This window comes from Lepidochelys kempii, chromosome 20 (genome assembly GCF_965140285.1).
Source record: "Lepidochelys kempii isolate rLepKem1 chromosome 20, rLepKem1.hap1, whole genome shotgun sequence".
In the NCBI taxonomy this organism is placed as follows: domain Eukaryota; kingdom Metazoa; phylum Chordata; order Testudines; family Cheloniidae; genus Lepidochelys; species Lepidochelys kempii.
Window position 1 is genome coordinate 22,348,201 of NC_136399.1, and position 23,935 is coordinate 22,372,135.

A 23,935-nucleotide genomic window follows, 5' to 3' on the forward strand; every position below is an offset into this window, starting at 1 on the left:
CTGGAATCCCGTGGCACTTCTCAGGAGCAGGCCCACCAGGTCCCTGGCCATCCGCTCAAAGGGCATCTCCACTATGGGCATGGGAACCAAAAGGGCCTTGGGTACCTGTGGGGGAGCCACTAATTGGCACTCCGGGCAGGAGCTACAATAGTTCCTCACCTCCTGGTGAACGCCGGGCCAAAAGAACTGTGTCAAAATCTGGGTGTGGGTCTTTTCATGGCCCAAGTGCCCTGCGGCAGGGATGTCGTGTGCGAGCTTCATTACTGCTCGTCAGTGGCATCGAGGCACCAGCAGCAGGGTCTGTGGTTCTTCTGTGCGGGGATCCCGTTCCACCCGGTAAAGATGGTCATGGCGTAGCTCAAAACAGGACCACTGATTTGCACGATGCGGGTCAATCTCGGCCCCACTGACAGCAGCTAGTTGTTCATAGGCCCGACTAAGGGTGGGGTCTGCTCTTTGGTCACGGCAAAAGTCAGTGTTAAGTCAGAGTTTGACAGCCAGCCCAGGTGGGAGGTCCTCAGATTCCTCAGTCCCTTTCTCGGGGTCCGGGGCCTCCTCCTCCTCTGGTTGGGCCTTGGGGCAATCTCCTTCCAACGGAGAGGTCGAGCGGAGGATCTCCTCAAACGCCTGCCAGTCATGCCCCAGAATCACCAGGTAGGCTAGTCGAGGAGCCAGACCGATGACCATCCGTCTTGTGACCCCGGCCACCATTAGCAGGATCCGGGCACTGGGGTAGGGCTGCACGTCGCTGTGGATGCATTGCAGCCGGATTGTCCCCAGGTGGGGGTCGCCCTGGGGCCCCAAGGTCTGACGGATTAGCGTCTGGCCACAGCTCGAATCAATCAGGGCTAGGATTGGGTGGTCCCCAACAACTACCGGAACCATGATCTTAGGGCCTTTGGCAGCCGGGTCTCTTCCACACAGACGTGGCCGAACCTGCAGTCCATCTCAGTGCAGTCACGCTGTAAATGTCCATATTTCCTGCATAAAAAACAGGGCCCAAGTTCCGAGCGATCACCCCGGGTGGGGGCTCCCATCGGACCCCTGGGGGGACTCTGATTGATCCTCGAGACACTCAGCATGGGAGGCACAGATCCTTGTCGAGGTGGGAGTTCAGGGCATCTGGCCCAAAGCAAGCCTCTTGCCCGTAGGGGAGGCTCCGCACTTTGGTCTGAGTGTCCCCTTTCTTTTCGGGGTTAGGGAGCTCTGGCCCTGGGGGATGCGCTCTGGTAGCTGGCCCCACCAGCGCTTTGGCCACGAGGAAGTCTTCCATCAATGCGACTGTGGCGGCTAGTGTCGCTGGCCGATGGCGAAGCGCCCAGGCCCTTCCTCGCGCCGGGAGGATGTGTATGAACTGTTCTAAAATAATTTGCTCCGTGACCTCATCCGCGGTCCTCCTCTCTGGCTATAGCCACTGCTTGCACGCTTCCTTCAGCTCTTGGGTCTGGTGCCTGTGGGGTAGGTCTGGCTCTGGAACAGCTGCTGAAAGGTTTCTGGGCTGACGTCCAAGGCATCCAGGATTGCTGCCTTTACCTGGCTAGTCCCTTGCATCCTCCGTAGACAGCCCACTGTATACTGTTTGGGCTGTCCTGGTCAAGTATGGGGCCAAAAGAGTGGCCCATTGGCTCACAGGGGTCGAGGGATCATGCCCAGGTTCTCCACCACGTGTAGAGAGGTTAGCTGGGACTCATCTCTCTCTGGGGCAGCAGGGAACATCACCGCCTCACTAAATTCGGGAAGAGGTCTTGCAGGGAATTAGTCCGGCCGTGGGTGTCTTCCTCTGCGACCTTTGTGAGGGCAGAAATAAACATAGTAAGCCCAAGTCCTAGGTCAGGGCGGGGCAATGGTGAGTCAGGCCCTCAGGCAGGAGGAAGGTAACCAGCTGCCATTTCATAGATGAGGATGCCCAGAGCCCACCAGTCCACAGCCTTGTTATAACCCTGCCCAGGGAAAGCAGGCCAGGGTCACTCACCAAATATTTGGGAACCGGAAGGAACCACCTGGTGGCCAGGGATCAGCTAGAGATCAAGCAGCAGACAGGCCCTCCCCAGAGTACCTTGCTGAGGATGATCTCGGGGGCCAGGTATTCCGGGGTCCCACACAGAGTCCAAGTTCAGCCTTTCACCCACTTGGCAAAACCAAAATCCGCCACCTGGAGCCAAAACACAGAGAGGAGAGAAGCTGGATCAGCCCGGGGGCTGTGACAGCAGGAGGGGAAGGGAGGAAGCAGATGACTGATGTATTCTGGCCGTGTTATGTTTCTGGGGGTGTCTTGGCTTTGGGAAGGGGATGGCAGCAGAGAGAGACTTAGACAGGCAGGAGATCACGGCAGGGAGCCAGGAGCCAGCGCTGCGATGGGGACGGGAAGGAGTGGAAGAGGGGCGGCAGCGTCACCTCGATGTAGCCCTGCTGGTCCATCAGGAGATTCTCTGGCTTCAGGTCTCGGTAGATGAGATCCAGCGAGTGCAGATACTCGAAGGTCAGGACAATCTGAACAGCGTAGAACCAGGTGTGAGGTTCACTGCAATGAGGTGGGAGGAGAACGTGGGCATCCCGGGCCAGATCCGCCCCCTTTCAGCCAGCCCAGCACCCTTGGTCCCCTGCCGCCCCCACCTTCATCTTCCTTATAGATCCCCACGCAAGATGCCCCAACCCTTATTGGCCCGGTGGCCCCATCTGCCCAAGCCAGACCACTAGCCCTAGTACACACATCCCACCCACCATTGCTAGACCCCTGACTCCATCCAGCCTGGCAACCCAGGGCAAGCCCCTCCCAGACCAGCGTCTCGCCCCTAGCCTCAATACAGACACCCATGGACCCCCAGCTCCTTCCAGCATGACTCCATCTAGCCTGGCATCTCTGCCACTGACTGTGGCTAATGCTGGCAGAAGACCTCAGCAGCTCTCCCCATGGGGAATCCCTTCCTGACCAGCCCAGCTGGGGATCAGGTCACACCCTGCAGTAGGAGGATCAAAGCCAGCGTCGCTGCAGATGCTGCTAGTGGATAAAAGGTCTAGTTCTCTACTGAACTAAATCCCAAATTTACAGCTGTGGAAACTGAGGCACAGAGTGATTCTCCCCCCTTCCCACAAGGAGTGAATGGCGGAGGCAGGAATAGGATGCAGGAGTCCCGACTCCCAGTCCCTCTGCTCTAAGTGCTAGATCCCACTGTCCTCCCTGAGCCAGGGATACAACCCAGGAGTCTAACCGCCACCCAGCTCTAACCATTAGCAACACTGTCCCCAACATCGGCTCCCGTGGCAACGCTCACCTGAACCTCCCGATCCGCCGTAGGTGGGAGAACATCTCCCCGCCCAGGATATATTCCATCACCATGTATAGATTGGAGTTATCCTAGAAGGAAATGCAGCAGAAACTGAGTGCAAGGCATGGAGCCACTCCGGCCCCCCGTCAGTGCCTGTGACACCGGGATGAAGCTGCTCACCACACCCCTGCTCCTTTATTAGCCCCATCCTTTTCAGGGCACTAACCCCACATGCCTCAAGGGAGCCTGATGCACTGGCCTAGCTTCCCCATAGCACACAATGCAGTGCACCCGCTGTCTGGGCGATAACAGCCTACTACTGCCACCAGCTGCTGCTGTTACTCCTTTGGCTCAAGGGCCAGAGGGGTTGCGCCATGGTGCCGAAGGTCCCAGGCACACACCTGCAGTGGGAGTTGCTGCACAGATGCGGCTGGGGAACAGACTCACTAATGAGAGGGCGCAAGCTTTATTTGCTTGGAATATTTCATACTAGAGCCCTAGAAAATTCAACCCCTCCCCTCCTCTGGTTTAGGGGCAGGGACGGGCGGGGACAAGATGGATTTCCCAGCTGCGATGTCTATGATCAAAGGGGAAACCCAACGTGCCGCCAGGTCGGACACCCCAAAAGAGCAGAAGCAGGAAGTGAAACTTGTCAGAAGCAGAGTGTGAAATTGACCAGGCTGGCTCCATCCTCTCTCAGGGCTGCAAAGTCAAAGAGCAGCCTCCGAAGTAACTCCGCTGAGCCCAACAAAGCCATTCCGCTAGTGAGACCCGACCCGGCTCAGTGATGAGAACATGAGCACTAAGCACCCGTGCACAAGCCAGCGGCGACCACTGCCCCTGCCCTCGAGCCCTGTATCATTTTCCAGCTAGCCCTGGAAAGAGGGTCCAGCTGGGGCATGGGCACAGCGCCCCATGCTGGATGGTCAGAGACCTTTTTCTGCAGCCACATTAGGAGAGCAGGAGCCAAGAAGAAGAAAGTCACATCCTCACATTCCATCTAAATTATATCAAAACAATGGAATATCGGGCTATTAAGAAGGCTCCTGTCCGAAGAGTGCCCAGCATCACCAGGCAAAGAAACAGATCTTAGGATGCTCAAAGATCACTTAGCAGCAGTGTGGGTGTGAAATCTCTACCTCTTGATTGTTTTCCCTTTCTGGTCTCTGCTTCTCTGTTGTTTATCGGTCTGGTTCTTTGATTGTTTCTGTTATATAACTAATTTTGCCAGGTGTACATCAAAAAAGGTGGCAAGGTGCGCCTGGGTAAAGAATTGCTTCACACTATGTTTGGATTGGTCAGAGAATTATTTTGTAATACTTCAGTAAAATGATGGGTTAAGGTAGAGCTAAGCAGGACTCAAGTTTCACTCTATAAACTGGGGTCCAAAAGGAAGTTCTTGGGAACCAGCTCCAGGACACAGCCCAAGATCAGCGCTACCAGACCTCAACACCCTGCCAAGCACACCGTGCAGAAGCTGGAGTCCCAGGATGACCTGATCCTGACTGGCCAGCAAGGAAAGGTGACCTGCCTTATTGGGAGTGATGGGCATTGTATGAGTAGCATGTGTATTCTCTTCTGGCAACTGTGATGAAGTGGGGGGTTCTCTTGGTTTTTCCTTGTTTTTTTCAATGGTTTGCATGCAGAGGGGGTGGGACTCAGTTTCCCTGCTTGTTACTGGTTGAACGAGGTGATGGGAGAGGGAGTTTCATAGAATCATAGAATATCAGGGTTGGAAGGGACCTCAAAGCAGGACCAGTCCCCAACTAAACCATCCCAGCCAGGGCTTTGTCAAGCCTGACCTTAAACTTCTAAGGAAGGAGATTCCACCACCTCCCTAGGTAACGCATTCCAGTGTTTCACCACCCTCCTAGTGAAAAAGTTTTTCTTAATATCCAACCTAAACCTCCCCCACTGCAACTTGAGACCATTACTCCTTGTTCTGTCATCCGCTACCACTGAGAACAGTCTAGATCCATCCTCTTTGGAACCCCTTTCAGGTAGTTGAAAGCAGCTATCAAATCCCCCCTCATTCTTCTCTTCCGCAGACTAAACAATCCCAGTTCCCTCAGCCTCTCCTCATAGGTCATGTGTTCCAGTCTCCTAATCATTTTTGTTGCGCTCCGCTGGACGCTTTCCAATTTTTGCACATCCTTCTTGTAGTGTGGGGCCCAAAACTGGACACAGTACTCCAGATGAGGCCTCACCAATGTCGAATAGAGGGGAACGATCACGTCCCTTGATCTGCTGGCAATGCCCCTACTTATACATCCCAAAATGCCATTGGCCTTCTTGGCAACAATGGAATATTGTTGACTCGTATCCAGCTTCTCGTCCACTGTAACCCCTAGGTCCTTTTCTGCAGAACTGCTGCCGAGCCATTCGGTCCCTAGTCTGTAGTGGTGCATGGGATTCTTCCATCCTAAGTGCAGGACTCTGCACTTGTCCTTGTTGAACCTCATCAGATTTTTTTTGGCCCAATCCTCTAATTTGTCTAGGTCCCTCTGTATCCTGTCCCTACCCTCCAGCGTATCTACCTCTCCTCCCAGTTTAGTGTCATCTGCAAACTTGCTGAGGGTGCAGTCCACGCCATCCTCCAGATCATTTATAAAGATATTGAACAAAACTGGCCCCAGGACCAACCCTTGGGGCACTCCACTTGATACCGGCTGCCAACTAGACATGGAGCCAGTGATCACTACCCATTGAGCCCGAGGATCTAGCCAGCTTTCTATCCACCTTATAGTCCATTCATCCAGCCCATACTTCTTTAATTTGCTGGCAAGAATACTGTGGGAGACCGTGTCAAAAGCTTTCCTAAAGTCAAGGAACAACACGTCCACTGCTTTCCCTCATCCACAGAGCCAGTTATCTCGTCATAGAAGGCAATTAGGTTAGTCAGGCATGACTTGCTCTTGGTGAATCCATGCTGACTGTTTCTGATCACTTTCCCCTCCTCTAAGTGCTTCAGAATTGATTCCTTGACATGCTCCATGATTTTTCCAGGGACTGAGGTGAGGCTGACTGGCCCGTAGTTCCCAGGATCCTCCTTCTTCCCTTTTTTAAAGATGGGCACTACAGTAGCCTTTTTCCAGTTGTCCGGGACTTCCCCCAATCACCATGAGTTTTCAAAGATAATGGCCAATGGCTCTGCAATCACATCCACCAACTCCTTTAGCACTCTCGGATGCAGCGCATCCGGCCCCATGGACTTGTGCTCGTCTAGCTTTTCTAAATAGTCCCAAACCACTTCTTTCTCCACAGAGGGCTGGCCACCTCCTCCCCATGCTGTGCTGCCCAGCGCAGTAGTCTGGGAGCTGACCTTGTTCGTGAAGACAGAGGCAAAAAAAGCATTGAGTACATTAGCTTTTTCCACATCCGCTGTCACTAGGTTGCCTCCCTCATTCAGTAAGGGGCCCACACTTTCCTTGACTTTCTTCTTGTTGCTAATATACCTGAAGAAACCCTTCTCGGTACTCTTTACATCTCTTGCTAGCTGCAACTCCAAGGGTGATTTGGACTTCCTGATTTCACTCCTGCATGCCCGAGCAATATTTTTATACTGTATCCTGGTCATTTGTCCAATCTTCCACTTCTTGTAAGCTTCTTTTTTGTGTTTAAGATCAGCAAGGATTTCACTGTTAAGCCAAGCTGGTCGCCTGCCATATTTACTATTCTTTCTACTCATCGGGATGGTTTGTCCCTGTAACCTCAATAAGGATTCTTTAAAATACAGCCAGCTCTCCTGGACTCCTTTCCCCCTCATGTTATTCTCCCAGGGGATCCTGCCAATCAGTTGCCTGAGGGAGTCAAAGTCTGCTTTTCTGAAGTCCAGGATCCGCAATTCTGCTGCTCTCCTTTCTTCCCTGTGTCAGGATCCTTAACTCAACCATCTCATGGTCAGTGCCTCCCAGGTTCCCATCCACTTTTGCTTCCTCTACTAATTCTTCCCGGTTTGTGAGCAGCCGGTCAAGAAGGGCTCTGCCTCTAGTTGGTTCCTCCAGCACTTGCACCAGGAAATTGTCCCCTACACTTTCCAAAAACTTCCTGGATTGTCTGTGCACCGCTGTATTGTTCTCCCAGCAGATATCAGGGTGATTGAAGTCTCCCATGAGAACCAGGGCCTGCGATCCAATAACTTCTGTGAGTTGCCGGAAGAAAGCCTCGTACACCTCATCTCCCTGGTCCGGTGGTCTATAGCAGACTCCCACCAGGACATCATCTTTGTGGCTCACACTTCTAAACTTAATCCAGAGACTCTCAGGTTTTTCTGCAGTTTCATACTTGAGCTCTGAGCAGTCATACTGCTCCCTTACATACAGTGCAAGTCCCCTACCTTTTCTGCCCTGCCTGTCCTTCCTGAACAGTTTATATCCATCCATGACAGTACTCCAGTCATGTGAGTTATCCCACCAAGTCTCTGTTATTCCAATCACATCATAATTCCTTGACTGTGCCAGGACTTCCAGTTCTCCCTGCTTGATTCCCAGGCTTTGTTGTTTGTTGTTACAGAGGACCAGGGATGGAACTTGGGACCCCGGCCAATGGCCTGGAGAATGGATACCCCAGTGACTGGTGACCTGGTGACCAGGAGGCCCAGCTCAGGAGTCACAGCTGGCTCTGGCCAGAGGGAAGACAATGGGCTGTGAAGAGAGGACCCGGGTCACCTGACCAGGCAGTTCCAGCCAGAGGGGGCCAAAGGAGGGCTGAGAGGAGAGGAGGCCCAGGGAACCCTGCTTACCAGGAGAGAAGACAATGGACAGAGGCGGGGCTTGGAGGAAGTGATATCAGATGCCCAGCTGGGAAGCAGGGGGCCTCGGGACTGGAGAGAGAGAGCAGGCAGAGCTCACCTCGATGCAGGCGAGACTTGGATGTGCTGTGCTGGGGGAGGGCAGGCCTGAGGGCCCTGAGAGTTTCCTATGCTGTGTTCAGACGCTCAATAAACCCTCCTGTTTTACGCCGGCTGAGAGGCGCTCCAGTCTAGAGAACAGGGTTGCATTATTCCCTCTGGGAGTGGAGGCCCCGGGGGTCCAGAGCCAGTGGACTCCCTGAGGGGGCCCCCGGTGAGAGACAGGTGTGCTAAGGCTCAGAGAGGTGCGGTTCCAGGAGAAGGAGGGGCTTAACCCCGAGAGAGACTGGATCCCCGAGAAGGGCTGTCGCACTGAAGGGGTTCCCCCCAAGGCCTGCACGGGGCCAAGAGTGGGCACGACCTGTGAGTCCGTGACAGTAACTGTTAATAAACAGAGGTTAAGGATATTTCTGTGTGAAGCTCTTTCACTGGTAAAACACCCTGCAAACCCGCAGAGTGTGAGGAGTCGCCCTGAGCCCATGGAAGGGTGAGGGTGGGTGCTTAAATTAAGAGGGTTACCCCTTGAGCCCCAGGACTAGTGTAAAGGTGGGTGCCCAAGAGTGTACGGAGAACAATGCCTGAACCCTGCTGTCTCTAAGGGGACGAAGGGAGCTCAGCCTTGGCAGCGTAGCCCATCCTTGGTCTCCCTGCTCAGGCAGTTCTGGTCTGCATGACATGGGCCTTCCTGACCCTCTACCAACTAAACAGGCCCCAACACCCTAGTGGTACCTTGATAGGGCCCAGTCAGCACGTACCAGGACAGACTCCTAGCTCAGAGGGGTAAATCCAGAGCAGTCACATTGATTTCAACAAAGTTCTCCCATATTTACACCCGCGGATTCAGGTATTTATTTTACGCTGTCATAGGAGAAGCGATTGGCTCAGCGAGCCAGCCTGTGTGACAGCAGCCGCTAGCCCCAGTGCCACTGTGTCACCCGAGAGCTACACAGAACTGAGCAGGAGTGACATTTCCATTGTAGCAGCTTCCACAGACAAGGGGCCAAGATCAAAGCTATTTAACCCTAGAATGATGAGGGGCCCCAAGAAAACGACTCTGCCAGCACTGCCTGCTGCTAACACGCCCTTCACCCTAGCCTCCAGGCTCCCGCAGGGGCTGCAATTTATCCTGCAGCCTCCTCTGAGCTGAGAACTCTTCCTCGCTACAACCCACTAATCTCAGGCTGACAGACAGGAGACAGATCTCCCTTCAGAGCCAGCCCCTCTTTAATCAGACCAGCCACAGCTCTAAGGCACAACTACTTTTGCTCTCCCTCCTACACACAGAGTGTAGCTCACAGGCCCCAAGATCCAGGTTCAGGGAAGAGGTTCCAAGCCCCATCGCTGGGGCCTGAATTTTAGCTTTCACAGAAACTCCATCAGGAGGAAACGATCCCACGTGATGGTTTCAAAGTCTCCACAAAGCCAATTTTGCATGAAGTTAAGTTAGGACTTCCTCTGAGACTCCCCTGCAAGCCAGACCTCATGCCCTAGGGCCAGCGCATGGGAGCCGGAAACTGAAACTGACTAGGAACGAAAGCAAAACTGACCAGGTTGCGGGGGGAAGCATCACTGTTCAAAACCTGGAGTCAAAAGCAGAACAGAAGAGAGTGAAAAAGGGGAATGATCCAAACTGATTTTTCTTAGCTCCAAACTTGTCACGCCAGGAAGGTTTGTTCTCAGGATACAAGAGATGCAGACTGTGCCCTTCAACCCCTTCAGCACAACTTTGGTTTTAAATAGGAAATAAATCAAGGGGATTGTGGGAGTCGGGGGCAGACAGAGCCCAGGGCCGGGCTGGCAAGCGAAGGACAGCTACTTTGAAAGAATACTCTAGCTTGACGAGGAATGGAAAGTTGACGGCCTGGAGGATCCGTTTCTCGTTGAGGGGGTGCTCAATTTGTTTCAGCTTCACTACCTGGGAGAGAAAAGGAAGTAGCAACATCAGATCTTCCTCTGCTGGCACAGCACCCCCTATGCCTCGCACGCACTCCCCTCTCCAGCATCCCCACGCAGGATTCAGCCCCAAATCTCTCCCCCGCACTGGGGAGTCCACGGCCCCAGGGCAGATCTCTACGGCAGCCCCCAGTGTCTTACCTTCTGCTTATCCAGGATCTTCATGGCATAGTGATTCTCGGTCTCTTTGTGTTTCACCAGCATCACCCTCCCAAATGAGCCTGTGCCCAGGGTCTTGATTCGATCAAACTGATCCAAACTGGCTGTGTTCTGGAAGGGGGAAAACAAATGTGATGTGGGGCCAGACTGGTCCTGGGGGCATCAGGAAGGAACCTGCTCGCGACAGTGGGATTTGCACTGCAAGACCGGCGGGGTCTTTACTGACCATGAGGGGCTCAGAGCTTCGGTTTTTATAGCTCACCAGAAAGGCAGCCCCTCCAGGGTCAGCACTGACTGTGATGGGAGAGCGCTCCCTACTGAGCCCGCCACTCCCTGCAGCACAGCACCCGCTAGCCCCGCACTGGGGTTGTTCTTGAGAACATTGATATGAAGACAGAAAAGGAGGACTTGTGGCACCTTAGAGACTAACAAATTTATTTGAGCATAAGCTTTCGTGGGCTACAGCCCACTTCATTGGATGCATGCAGTGGAAAATACAGTGGGGAGATTTTATATACACAGAGAACATGAAACAATGGGTGTCACCATACACACTGTAATGAGAGTGATCAGGTAAGGTGAGCTATTTCCAGCAGGAGAGCAGGGGAAGGGGGGAACCTTTTGTAGTGATAATCAAGGTGGGTCATTTCCAGCAGTTGACAAGAACGTGTGAGGAACAGTGGCGGGGGGGAGGAGGGGAGGGAGGGGGGGAATAAACATGGGGAAATAGTTTTACTTTGTGTAATGACCCATCCACTCCCAGTCTTTATTGAAGCCTAAGTTAATTGTGTCCAGTTTGCAAATTAATTCCAATTCAGCAGTCTCTCGCTGGAGTCTGTTTTTGAAGTTTTTTTGTTGAAGAATTGCCACTTTTAGGTCTGTAAGCGAGTGACCAAAGAGATTGAAGTGTTCTCCAACTGATTTTTGAATGTTACAATTCTTGACATCTGATTTGTGTCCATTTATTCTTTTACGTAGAGACTGTCCAGTTTGACCAATGTACATGGCAGGGGGCATTGCTGGCACATGATGGCATATATCACATTGGTAGATATGCAGGTGAACGAGCCTCTGATAGTGTGGCTGATGTGATTAGGCCCTGTGATGGTGTCCCCTGAATAGATCTGTGGACACAGTTGGCAACGGGCTTTGTTGCAGGATAGGTTCTGGGTTAGTGGTTCTGGTGTGTGGTGTGTGGTTGCTGGTGAGTATTTGCTTCAGGTTGGGGGGCTGTCTGTAAGCAAGGATGGGCCTGTCTCCCAAGTCCCTTTCCCCTCTGGGCCTCAGTTTCCCCATCTGTGCCATGATGTTAATGACACAGGGTGTGCGGGAGGACTAGCAAAGTGACAGTGCTGCAGAGGGACCAGCAGCTCTGCCTCAGGAATTACCCACAACCACCCCAGGCGGGATTTCCAGAGGGGACAGACCCAGGGCACTGGGGCACTGCGCTCAAGCGCAGACAGCAAATGGAGGCCCTTTGAACAGGGTCCCTGTTAGCACAACCCCCCTGGGAGCCAATCTGGGGCTGGGCTGGGCGACCGCACTGGAGCCTTGGAAGGAGGATGCGGGAGGGGGAGACAGCCTGGATCAGGAGGATCTGGATCTCTCAACCATGGTTAGTGTCCCCCTCCCACAGCAGAGAGGAGTCGAAACTACAGAGTTCTTGGCCCTTCAGTTACCAGAGGGCAGATTGGTGGGGGTAAGAGGGGCAGAAGAGCAACATGGGTCCACTCAGCCCTGCCCCCCAGGAGCAAAAATAACCCCAGACCCTCAGCGGAGGCTGTGTGGCAAGGTGGAAAGAGATCCAGGGGGTGACTGCCAAGTAATCAGCCTGGGGCTGCAAAGGCCTTGATTAGGCGGCGGTTGGGGGTGATCTGGGTTGGGGGCACAGTACCTGGGAGGGGTTCTCCCATTTCTTGAGGAAGTCTTCTTTGGCTTTGGCTAGGAACTCCTTCACTGTAAGGGAAAGAGAGAGGGAGCAGCATGAGGAGTCAGGAGGGGGGGCACCCAGCCTGGTGGACAAAGCTCCCCTTTCAGCCCCACCCCGGCTCAGCGAAGAGGCACACAGTCACAACAGGGCCAGGGATTTTAAGCGTATCAGCAGGATGGCGGTGCCTGATTGGCTACAAAGGGCAGCTCAGCTGAGGATTGGCGAGAGAGAGATCCATGCGGGTGCGCTCCCGCAATACCGCCACCCCCGTGCCTGCCCCTAGACAGACCGAACAGTCCCGTCAGGGAGGGCTAATGCACTTGTGCCTCTATCCCCCCACTTGGGGTGCCTGTTCCACGCCCCTCGACACACAACCTGCACCCCACAAGGAGACACTCGTACAACCCTCCAGTCAAAGGACGTTAAGATGCGTGGATCACGTTGCCCTAATGGGAGGATACAGGATCTACTACTGCTGCCAGCAAAGGGGGGTGAAGGGGAAGGAGATTCCCCCTTAGCTCAAAGGGCAGAGGCCTGTGTGTAGCCTTCTCTCAACCATGCAGGCCTCACAGATCAATGACACCAACAGCCCACAAGGGGGTGCTCCACACACACACAAACACCCATGAAAGTCACAAACCCCAGTTGGGCTTTGCCCACAAAGGGGTTAAAACAACCTGCCAAAGCCACAGCAGCAGCCTGGGACCAACCAAGTGTCCCACTCTCTGGCATCCAGCCAGGTGGACCTTCCTTCGCCAGCCGGGCTCCCTGTCCTTGCTGCCAGATCCCAGAACCATGGGAGGGAGGAAGCGGGATGAGGGTTGGAGCAATCTGCAGCATCTGGAGGGATATTTGGTACTGAGAGCCCCTTTTATCTTCGCTGCCTCCTGCTGCTCCCAACAGGGACAAGTCCCGCAGCTCTTAACAGTGCAAGAGATGCCCACGGGATTTGAATGGCTGCAGCAGCGAGGCCAAGCACAGAGCAGCAGCAGGGGACTGGCTTTGAACCCAGAGCTCACCCCTGCCCCCACCATCACAGGAAGTCTCCCCCACACCGGAGGTGCATAAAGTTAATTGCCTCCACCGGGGATCATTGGTGCTGAGACGCCAGGGAGGGGACAAGCTCAGAGCCTAGATCCAGATGTGGGTGCTGCAGTTCTTGGGGGTCACAGATGCACAACCCAGGAGTCAACTCCCTGCCACCCCACTCTCTCCATTACAACCCACTCCCTTCCCAGAGTTGGAGACAGAACCCCAGGAGCCCCCCACTTTAATCACTAAATAGCAACACTTCTGTGGAAACCCGGCATCACTGCGCTCTAATCCTGTCATCCCTGCCCTAAAGAAAGGGCTGAGAAATGGGCCAGGCAAGGGCCTGAAATGCACCAGCGAAGCAGGACGACATCTTATAGATGTGACTGATTCACTGCTGGAGGGAAGGAGACCAAGACCACACCCAGGGGGGCAGATTGTCCAATTACCACTCCAGGTAGAGGGACTTCCAGCTCAGCCGCACCCTCAGGCAGCCAAAGGGGAGGAGACAAGCACCCACTGCCCTCACACTGTTGCAGCCCACTGCTAGCCGAGCCCTGGGCTCCCCCTCTCAGTTCTGCCAATGCCCTTCAATCCCAACTCGGTTGCATGTGGCTCTTTTGTGGCCCTGGCAGGTCACTATGTCAAAAGCCCCCCACCTCCCCGGAAGGGGCAAGTCAGACCCCTGGGAAATGGTGGGGTTTACGGTCCAGTCTGGCTCCTGTGATGTGATGTTTGTTGGTGTGAAGGATAAAACCTCTCCCAGCTGCAGCACGTCTGCTGCTTGACACCGCAGAACCTGGTCCGTCCTCTGGCTTTTCGGACGAGAATTTGGGGCCCCTTGAAGATCTTTGGGGGGGGCGTGTCCCCTTTGCACCCCCAGGAACTCCCTACAACACAGCCCCATGCCAGGGGCACAGGGACGGCAGTTAAAGGCTCTTGCCACTGAGCCCGAATTCCAATAATCCAACACATAAATGTCCAAAGGAAAATGGCTTGGGGTTCTGTCAGGCCTGGTCCGTGGCTGTGGCCTGACGCTGGAGGCTGTGACTGGGGGGGGCGGGGGGCGCCCTGGGACTGGCTAGTAAAATGGTGTGGTCTGTCACCTGCTCCTGTGATGGGCGGAGGAGGGTGGGATCGGGATCTGTGAACCCCGCCCCCCCGGAAGTGAAAGATTTCCTGGCCCGCCGCCCGCCACCCTGACATGCAGGAGCTGTCCTGGGACGAGGGGTTGGACCCCAGCCCAACCCATGTTCAGCAGCCTCTGGCGGTGGCTGGGACTTGCTCAGTCCTGAGCCTGGGGTCCTGGGCCTCAGACCAGTGCTGAGGGCCCCCCGGTGATCTGTGGGTGCGGGTGGGGCATCAATAGAGCCATAAGGGGGGACGGTGCTGACCCCCGCACAGCCTCGTTCTGAAGAACTCCCATGATCCCCCGGGACAGTCAAGCTAAGCGAAACCCCTCGGTGCTGGGAATGAGCCCCCCCTCCCATCAGCTCCGGGCCCCAGGAGCTGAGATCCTCTGATCTACCCCCCAACCCCGCTTTCCTGCCGACCCCCCAAGGACACCCCCCGGCAGTCCCAGCTGCCCCAGCCTGGCGTGTGGGAAGCAGCTGCAGAACTGGCAGGCAGGGAAGGAGCCAGCATGTCTGGCATTGATCAGCTTGGAGTTTGTCCACGTGGAAAGCTTTTAAATCCTTGGTAATTTCCTTGGGCGTTTCGAGCAAAGTGGGGAAGGTCGGGATGGGGTAAGGGCTGGGGGCTGACCAAAGTGTAACAGAGACCAGAGCCCTGGAGGTGCCTCGTCCTGGAAGTGGGAAAGAAAGAGGCAAAGGGGAGAGGGATAGCTCTGTGGTTTGAGCATTGGCCTGCTAAACTCAAGGTTGTGAGTTCAATCCTTGAGTGGGTCGTTTAGGGATCTGGGGCAAAAATTGGGGATTGGTCCTGCTTTCTGAGCAGGGGTGGGACTAGATGATCTCCTGAGGTCCCTTCCAACCCTGATATTCTATGAAAGAAAAAGAATGAAAAATGTAGGAAAGAATCCAAGTCTCCCAGGAGAGTTGGTGCCTGGGTCTGTCTTTTAACCCTGCCTGTGGTTAAAGCAGCTCCCTCCATCACTAGGGGGCGCCAGTGCTGGACCCTTGCTCTAGGACACCTACACTTTTTGGACCAATGATCCAGACACGGCAGCGTTTGGGGGACTTGCTTAGGAACCCAGTGACCTCATTGATCTAGGCCAGGGATGGGCAAACTACAGCCTGGGGGCTGGATCTGGCCTGCGAGTCCTTTTAAGCCGGTCTGCGAGCTCCCACTGGGGAGCGGGGTCTGGGGCTTGCCCCGCTCCAGCACTCCAGATGGGGTACAGTGTTTGGGCCACATCACACAGCTCCCGGAAGCTGCGGCATGGCCCCACTCCAGCTCCTAAGCACTCCAATGGGAGCTTCAGGGGTGGTGCCTGCAGATGGGGCAGCGCGCAGAGCCACCTGGCCACGCCTCCGCATAGGAGCCAGAGAAGGGACACACTGCTGCTGCTTCTGGGAGCAGCTTGAGGTAAGCACTGCCTGGAGCCTGTGCCCCTGAGCCTCTCCTCATGCCCCAACCCTCTGCCCCACCCCTGATCCCCCTCCCACCCACTGAACCCCTCGGTCCCAGCCCAGAGCACCCTCCTTCACCCCAAACCTCTCATCCCCCCCCAGAGCCCACACCCACAACTAGAGCCCTCCCCCTCCTCCCCACACCCCAACCCCAATTTTGTGAGCATTCATGGCCCGCCATACAATTTCTATTCCCTGATGTGGCCCTCAGGCCAAAAAGTTTGCCCACTCCTGATCTAGGCTATTGGGGCGAAGGCCCTCTAGAACCTAGATCACAACAGTATTTTGGCATTGTTTTAGCCCACAACAGTTTAGTGTCAATCTAGAACATGCTGCAGCATTCTGGAGCCTGAGTCTAGAACACCATGGCATTTTGCTGTTCGTGTTTACACTGGGGTGTGGTCAGGGATCACCCGGCACTGTACATACATTCAATAAAATGAAACAGGAGATGATGGCCGTAGCATTTTGGAGGTTGGCTCCAGCGGGGGCAATGCAGCCCAGGGCCCAGCACTCTGCCCTGTGACTCAGAAGCCAACGGTTCCAGCCCTGGGTCTACCAGAGCCCTGGGCTGAATAGGTGCCGCTCCATAGCCCAGTTATGACCATTTCAGAGCCTGTCAAACAAGGGGGTTTCCATCTAAACCGTCTCTCTACCGCCAGGGAAAGGGACCCAGAGCTCGTGTGGAAACAAAAACCCAGCTTAATACTTCACATCGCAAACGCAGTCGCTGGTTTCCCTTCTCTTCTTTCTCTTTACAAAGAGGTTTGTAGGACTTTTAGTGGGGTGTTTGCCAAGGGACTGAGCAGGATGAGGTCTCTGGATACCAGCGCCCGAACCTTGTTTAATGTGGGAGAGGGACTGGGTTCTGTTACCGCCTTTGGGCCCCTGTATTCCAGCTAAATCAATACAGAGCTCCGACGAGACAATCAGGCCAGGCAGCCTAGGTGGGCTGAAGTGTTTCAGGCAGCTAATCTAGAACACTGCAGGATGTGGGGGCAAATACTGAAGAATACCAGTGTCCAGAAAGAGCATGTCATTTTGCGTCATTGCTCTAGAAAGCCACGTTACTTTGGGCTGCGACTCTAGAATCCCACAGCATTTGGACCCGGCCTCCAGACTTACCACATTATTGTATCTAGAATGCCGTTGTGCTTGGTGCGACTGCTCTGGACCAGCCCTGTGTTTCTGGACACGACTCTCGAATGTCACAGCACTCGGGATGATATTCTGGAATGCCTCCATGCCTTAGGCCGTGACTCTAGAATATTGCCGGGTTTGGACCAGCCCTCCAGAACACAGCGGAGCTTTTGGGTTGCGGCTCTAGAACACCACACTGTTTGAAGCCCTGCCTCTAGAATGCCAGGGCACATGGGGGCCCGTTATGAGAACTCTGCAGTATCTAGGCCCATCATTCTAGAACACAACAGCATCGCGCCCCATGGCGCTAGACCAGGGGTGGGCAAACATTTTGGCCCACGGGCCACATCTGGGTGTGGCAATTCTATGACGGACCATGAATGCTCATGAAATTGGGGGTTGGGGTGCGGAAGGGAGTGAGGGCTCCAGCTGGGGGTCCGGGCTCTGAGGTGGGGCTGCAGATGAGGGGTTGGGAGTGCAGGAGGGTGCTCCGGGCTGGGACCAAGGGGTTTGGAGGGTGGGAGGGGGGTCAGGGCTGGGAAAATGGTGTGGGGTGGGTGCAGGCGCCAGGCGGTGTTTACCTCAAGCAACTCCCAGAAGCAGCAGCATGTCCCTGCTCCAGCTCCTACGGAGAGGTGCAGCCAGGCAGGTCTGTGCACTGCCCCATCCTCAGACACCACCCCTGCAGCTCCCATTGCTATGGTTCCTGGCCAATGGGAGCTGCAGGGATGGCACTTGGGGCGGGGGCAGCGTGCCCCTATGTGTAGGAACTAGAGGGGGGACATGCCGATGCTTCCAGGAGCCACGCGGAGGAGGGGAAACCCTGGACCCCGCTGCCCAGTGGGAGCTCAAGGGCCAGATTAAAATGTCTGGAGGGCCAGATACAGCCCCTGGGCCATAGTTTGCCCACCCCTGCTCTAGACCAACACGGGAAATGGGCTCGTGGCTCTAGAATGCCATCCAGGTCTGTTTCTGTAACTCTCATCACCCTTTCCTGTCTCTGCCCCACAAACTGTTCCTACCTTGATTGTGCAGTCCAGATTGGATGCTGTTCTAAGAGATCTGCTCCAGGAATCATTTGGGGGAAGTCCTATGGCCTGTGTTCTCCAGGAGGTCAGACCAGATGATCCCACCGGTCCCTTGGAAGCTCAGACTCTATTTTGTCCTGTTCTCACCATGCTGGCCTGTTCTGCGCCCCTCTCTCCCCCCACTGCCCAATCTGCACCCCGGAAGCCCTGACTCTCCATTCACAGATGCCTGGTCTGGCACACTGGGCTCTTTGATACCAATTTTAGTTCTCCAATTTGCTTTAAAGTGCCATAGATTGCTCCAAGGGCGACTCTTGGGGAAGTGCGGCAGCCAGGGCTCTCGGAAACAGGCAAAGGGAGGGGAGGAATAGCTCCATTTGGAGGAGGAAAAATAATCACAGCTTCTGACAGATGATATGTTAGTGACGGGCAGTCTCATCCCCTTCCCCCCCTCCCCCCAGTAACCCAGTGGTTTGGGCACTCACCTCTGCTGGGGAAAAGCAAGGTCCTGCTCTCACTCCAATGTAGAATGGGATTGAATTTGAAACCCTCAAATTCTCTCTCAAAACACAATCAGTTTCCAGCCCGATTGCACTTGGAACTCCCTTGTGCGAGGGGCTGTATGGAAGGGCTCATCACTTTCATTTTATTCCTGATCAACTACCTTTCATTCACAGGGGTTTCCTCTCTCCCCACCACCACACAGGGAATTAGCTGGCGTCTCATTATCTGATCCCCTTTGGAAGCAGATTCACACACATGGCAGGAGTTGCCCTGCAGTAAGGAAGGTGTGCACATATCCACACTTTGCGGAGAGTATTCTGCTTCTGGCAATCCCCTGCATTGCTGCACACCGGGGTAGGCCTAGCTGTTCTCCTCTCCTGCCCCGGCCTCATAAGGCTAGATTATCGATTCAGACAGGACCACTGTGAGCACCTCGTCTGACCTGCGTAACACAGGCCACAGGACTTCCCTGAATCAACTCCTGTTGGAATTGGAGCTGATCCTTTAGAAAAACCTCCCATCTCGATTTAAACAGCGTCAGTGATGAAGAATCCACCACGATGCTTGGTGAATTGTTCCAATGGCTAATTACACCCCCTCTCCCCACCCCAGTTAAAAATCTGCCCTTTTTTCCTGTCTGAATGTTTCTAGTTTCAGCTTCCAGCCACTGGCTCTCCTTCGACCTTCGTCTGCTAGCGGGACTCGCCCATTATCACAGTTTTATTCCCCATGTGGGTACTTCAAGACAGGGATCACAGCACCCCTTAACCTTCGCTTTAAGAAGCTCCTTGCCTCTGAGCATAAGGCAGATTCCCCCCCATTTAATCGTTCTCATGGCAACTCTCTGCCCCTCTCCAATTTTTCCCCTTCCTTCTCAAATTGTGGGTGTCAGACCTGGCCATGGTATTCCAGCAGCTGTCGCCCCCCGCCAGACACCGAGATAAAATAACCGCTCTGCTGCTGCTTGCGATGCCCGTTTATCCATCGGCCAGACGCCCCCCCACCCCATTGACGCGCGGACACTCGCCCCTTGGGGCTTCCAACTCCAGGCGAGTTCAGGTCCCGCTTATGGCAGCCGCCGGCCCCCCGGCTCCATCCCTGAACTCCTTGGGCCTCCGGGGAGAGGAACAGCTCCCGGCTCATCCCAGCCACGACAACTGTCCCCTGGAGCCCAACAGCCCACATGCCAGTCTGATTTTATTTTTTTTAAACAAAACTTTATTGGTAATTGTTTCAAATATGTTGACAACAAAGCACACTGTTAAAGAGGAAGTGGGGGCTGGGGGGGTTGTTTTGTTTTTTCCAGTGAAACAAGTTTTGTTGGCGGACACAGATGTGTTTCCCAGGGCGGGGCGGATGATACCCTCACCCTCTAGACGGGACTCTCAAGCTTCTTTGTGGAAAAGGGGGATTTGAGGGGAAGGGGGGAGGGCTAGCCACGGGGCTCCCCCCTCCGCTCCTGACAGCGCTCATGTATTTATAATATATATAATTTATCTATGAAACCAAAAGAAGCTCACACACCTTCGCCCCGGAGAGAAACAAGAAATTCAACCGGCTGGTGAATACACACAGTGGGAGACAGGCTGGGAGGGTCAGAACAGGACCACCCCACTGATGCACTGCATTGGGGGCGGGGGGGTGGGGGAGGGAGGATAAGTAAAGAATCAGACAGGAAGAAAAGTAAATGAACAGAACAAGAGCCCTCCCCCCCCCCCACACACGCACCTTCCCTCCTCCCAAATAAAGCAGGATCATGGCTAGGTATCAGCACCCTTCCCCCACCCCCTCCAACCTGACCACAGATCTAATGGAGTCGCTCCCTGGGGGTGTGGGGGGGTGGGGAGATCAGGGCCTAGTTGGGATCTTGAGTTCCTTGCCCCCCCTGCCCCCCATTTGCTGGTATCTCCTCCCGCCTTGTCATCTTAAAACGTAAATCGAAAGCATAAAATCGGAGGTACAGAATGGAGCCCCAGGCTTTAAGGTTATTTCTGCAGGGCACCATTTGGCCTATGGGGGGAGGGAGGGAGAAGAGTGTACAAGCCCCCACTGACCTGGGCGAAAATAACCAAGTGCCCCAGAACCAGATCCTCCTGCACCCCCCACCCCGACACACAAGAGGACAGACCAAAGAAGGGGTGAGGGTGGGGGGCTGCTCACATTCATAGCCCAGATTCAAAAAGCAGCATTTTATTTCTAAGGGGAGCTAAAAATCCAAAACCCACCAGGGAGATCCCCTCTCCCAGCACCTCCATTCCAGCCTGTAACAGACCCCCAGATCTCCCCCCGCTGGTGTAAGATACCCCCAAACCAGACACCCCGCAGAGAGCAGTGGGGGTGGGGAAATACAGTCAAATTCTACCTGAAAAAAAAACAAAAACAGATCTCTCTCTCATTTTTCCTTGCTAAAACCTAGACACATTCAAAGCTTGGAGAGTTAAAATTCGGGGTGGGGGGGGGAAGAAGAGGGGAAGGGAGGTGTCACCAGGGATGGCAGGGGCTGATGTAGGGTAAGGTAGCCCAGCCCCAAGCCTGGATTTTTAAAACCTCTTCCCCCCATGCCCCAAAGGAAAATAAGGTTTAATTTACTTATTTTTCATTTAAAAAAAAAAGAAAAAAAGAAAAAAAAGGAGCCCCCCCCCAAGTTTATAAAATGAGACAAGATTTCCCTCCTTCTTCCTCTTTCCAGAGTGACGGTGGGGGGCTGAGATTTTGTCTCCCCACCAACTCCCCATGTATGTGTGTGTGGGGGGGAGTGGGGGGGGGAGAATTCAAAGCTATTCTGGAAGCCAAGATGTTGACCTGCCATGACAGTGCATCTTTGCTCCACACCCTGCTCCCAGAAGGCTTTGCAAATAGCCATGAAGATCTAGGGGGGGGGTAGGGGGTAGGAATTTGATGGCAAAATACGCCCCCTGCCCCCCCTTCAAAAACTAAAAGCCACCAATAAAGCCGGCCAGGATGGTGGGGGTACAGCACGTGTGGATTAAGAGGCAGCGTGGGGGTAACCGGATCGGTGCGAGGGGGTGGAAAGTAACCAGTGGGAGCTGAGTGTGTGTGTGTGGGGGGGATCTGTTTAAACCCCCGGTGAGGGGGGGGATGATGAGAGCGGCAGGCTTGTGATGGCGGGGGGGAGGAAAGCATGTGCAAGTGGGGGCATCAGGGGTGCGCATGGGAGAAATTAGACTCCTGCCCTTCTCTACTGTCATTTACTTAGTACAGGTTTAGAATAAGGGGTCTCCCACTCCCCCCCAAACCAGATCCAGGCAAATCCCTACCCCCCACCCACAAAAATAAAATACACAGGCAAGGAACTCGGGTCTTTCTGCTGATCAAAATCAACCCCGCCCCCACCTGCTCCGTGCGCACCCTCCCGAGCGGGGGGAGGGGGGGGAAGGCTGCCGCTGGCCCTAGAACTCAGCAAACTCCTTGGCGCACTTCTCAGTGATGGAGACCCGGATCTCCTCTTCCTCGTAGTCGTCGAAGTTACTCGTGTCGCCGGGGCCTTTGCACTTTGGTATAAAGGGAGCTTCCACCTGCAAAGGGAGGGGAGGGGGAGGTTGGGAACGAGGTGAGGGATCAACATTAGCATCTCCCCCCCCACTCCTGGGTCTGCTAGGGGTGCATGATCAGGCCCCAACTTTGCAACAAGGCAGGCAAGGATCAGCCCCCCCCCCACCCGCCTACTCTCCAGCCAGAAACCCACACACTTTGCAATCATGGAAGGGGGAGCCCATGACCCCGCTTAGGAGCCCATGAGCAGGGCCCCCAGCACTCTTAAGGATACAGGATCGGGCCTCTTCGCAACCAGGTGAGGGATGCAGGATCAGCGCCTCCTCAAGCCCCCGTTTATCTAGCCAGAACCCCCTCCTCTCACTTTGCAATCAGGGAAGGGCAGGGGGTCATGAGCCCCTTGGATCCCCGTAAGAGCCCCCACTTGCATCATCAGGAGGGTTTTAATCAGGACCTTCAGCCCAGCCCTCTCCCACCAGACATGGAGAAATAATGCCATTAGCTGGCAGCAGCAGTAGTAGGCTGTTATCCTCAGGGGGTGGGGACAGGACCTTGCTTTTGCCACCATGTTACAAACAGGTGACTGAAGGCACCCGACTTTAAACCAATGCTGGGTGAGCATATCTCCCCCTAGTGGTTGCACCCAGCCACAACACCCTGCTACAGAGTCCCAGGAACCAATGCGCTCCTAGAGGCCTGGGCACTGATGATCACAGGTTCAATTTCTGCTGATGGAGGCTGCACCAGGTGGGAGTTACCCAGGCTCTCCTCTGCCTGCCGTCGCCCTCCTACCTTCCTCTGGTAGACGGCGATCCAGTCGGTGGTAGCAAACCACTTGTGGTTCTTGATGTCGTTGACCCCGTTCTTGAGGTTGCCAAAGCGTTTGGTGAGGTCCACCTGCAGCAGGTTCCGGAGCAGGTCCTTCAGGTCTGAGCTGAAGTGAGAAGGGAACCGGACCTGGGGTGGGGAGGAGACACAGAGGTCTGGCTATTACCTGCCCTGCCCTCGTGGCTAGATTCATAGATACACCTAGTAATGTACAGCCCCTAGCACAGGGGGGTCCTGGGCTATGCCTGGGGGCTGAGATACGACCGTAATACACCTAATATGTACATCACCTAGCACAATGGGGTCCTGCTCCATGACTGGGACTTGTAGGCATTATCATAATACACCTAATAATAAACAACAAGCCCTTTAAAAACACTCCAGAACAATAGAATCATAGAATATCAGGGTTGGAAGGGACCTCAGGAGGTCATCTAGTCCAACCCTCTGCTCAAAGCAGGACCAATCCCCAATTTTTGCCCCAGGTCCCTAAATGGCCTCCTCAAGGATTGAACTCACAACCCTGGGTTTAGCAGGCCAATGCTCAAACCGCAGAGCTATCCCTCCCCCCAATAAGTGGACAAGAAGTGGGGGCGGCTACTGAGGACTGACACAGGAGCTGAAATGGTTCATTAGCAGCAGCCCCCCAGCTCTTATTGAGCATTTTTCCTCCACAGATCTCAAAGCAGGGCTGCCACATCACTATCCTCATTTTACATAAGGGGAAACTAAGGCACAGGGAGACGTGACTTGCCCAAGGTCACTCAGCAGGCTGGTAGGAGAACCGCAAACAGAACCCAGGCCTGTTGAGTTCCACTAGGCCACACAACTTTGTTTTTTTAAAACCCCACTAGGTTTAAAGCTGACCGCGTCCGACACGAGTGCTTGGAGATCCTTGGCGAGAAGGCGCTGGGGTGGGCAGAGGAATATTATGGGCTCTTGGTTACTATGGTGATGAGGTGCCTGGAGGTGACTGATGTGTTTAAGGAACGTTTAGTCTTGAAACATAGCAGGGTTGAGGAGAGTTTTGCAATTCACAACCGTGTATAAGAAAACCAAAGGCACCTGTTCCAGGAGTCCCCATGAGAGTTACAGGGAGCCCAATGGTGACGGGGTGGGGGATGGAGTCCATGTGTCGGGGA

General features: G+C 54.5%; 1 protein-coding gene and 1 pseudogene across 2 annotated transcripts in view; both read right to left on the reverse strand.

Annotated features, from left to right (window-relative positions):
- Positions 1 to 1,859: 1,859 nt before the first annotated feature.
- LOC140901069 (cAMP-dependent protein kinase catalytic subunit alpha-like) lies at positions 1,860 to 14,096 on the reverse strand (annotated as a pseudogene). The gene is made up of 8 exons (XR_013634859.1): positions 14,087 to 14,096; positions 12,122 to 12,183; positions 10,210 to 10,338; positions 9,932 to 10,030; positions 3,273 to 3,355; positions 2,395 to 2,521; positions 2,057 to 2,152; positions 1,860 to 1,940 (listed from the first exon to the last, which is right to left on the reverse strand). The product of XR_013634859.1 is annotated as a cAMP-dependent protein kinase catalytic subunit alpha-like (transcript).
- Positions 14,097 to 19,647: 5,551 nt separating this feature from the next.
- Positions 19,648 to 23,935, reverse strand: part of LOC140900709 (cAMP-dependent protein kinase catalytic subunit alpha) — a 45,505-nt gene continuing 41,217 nt past the window's right edge. Inside the window, exons 9-10 of the mRNA XM_073318385.2 lie at positions 22,758 to 22,922; positions 19,648 to 21,988 (exon numbers count right to left, since the gene is read on the reverse strand). Coding sequence (XP_073174486.1) covers positions 21,863 to 21,988; positions 22,758 to 22,922 — 291 coding nt within the window. The 3' untranslated portion in view covers positions 19,648 to 21,862. The remainder of the gene's footprint in view (positions 21,989 to 22,757; positions 22,923 to 23,935) is intronic.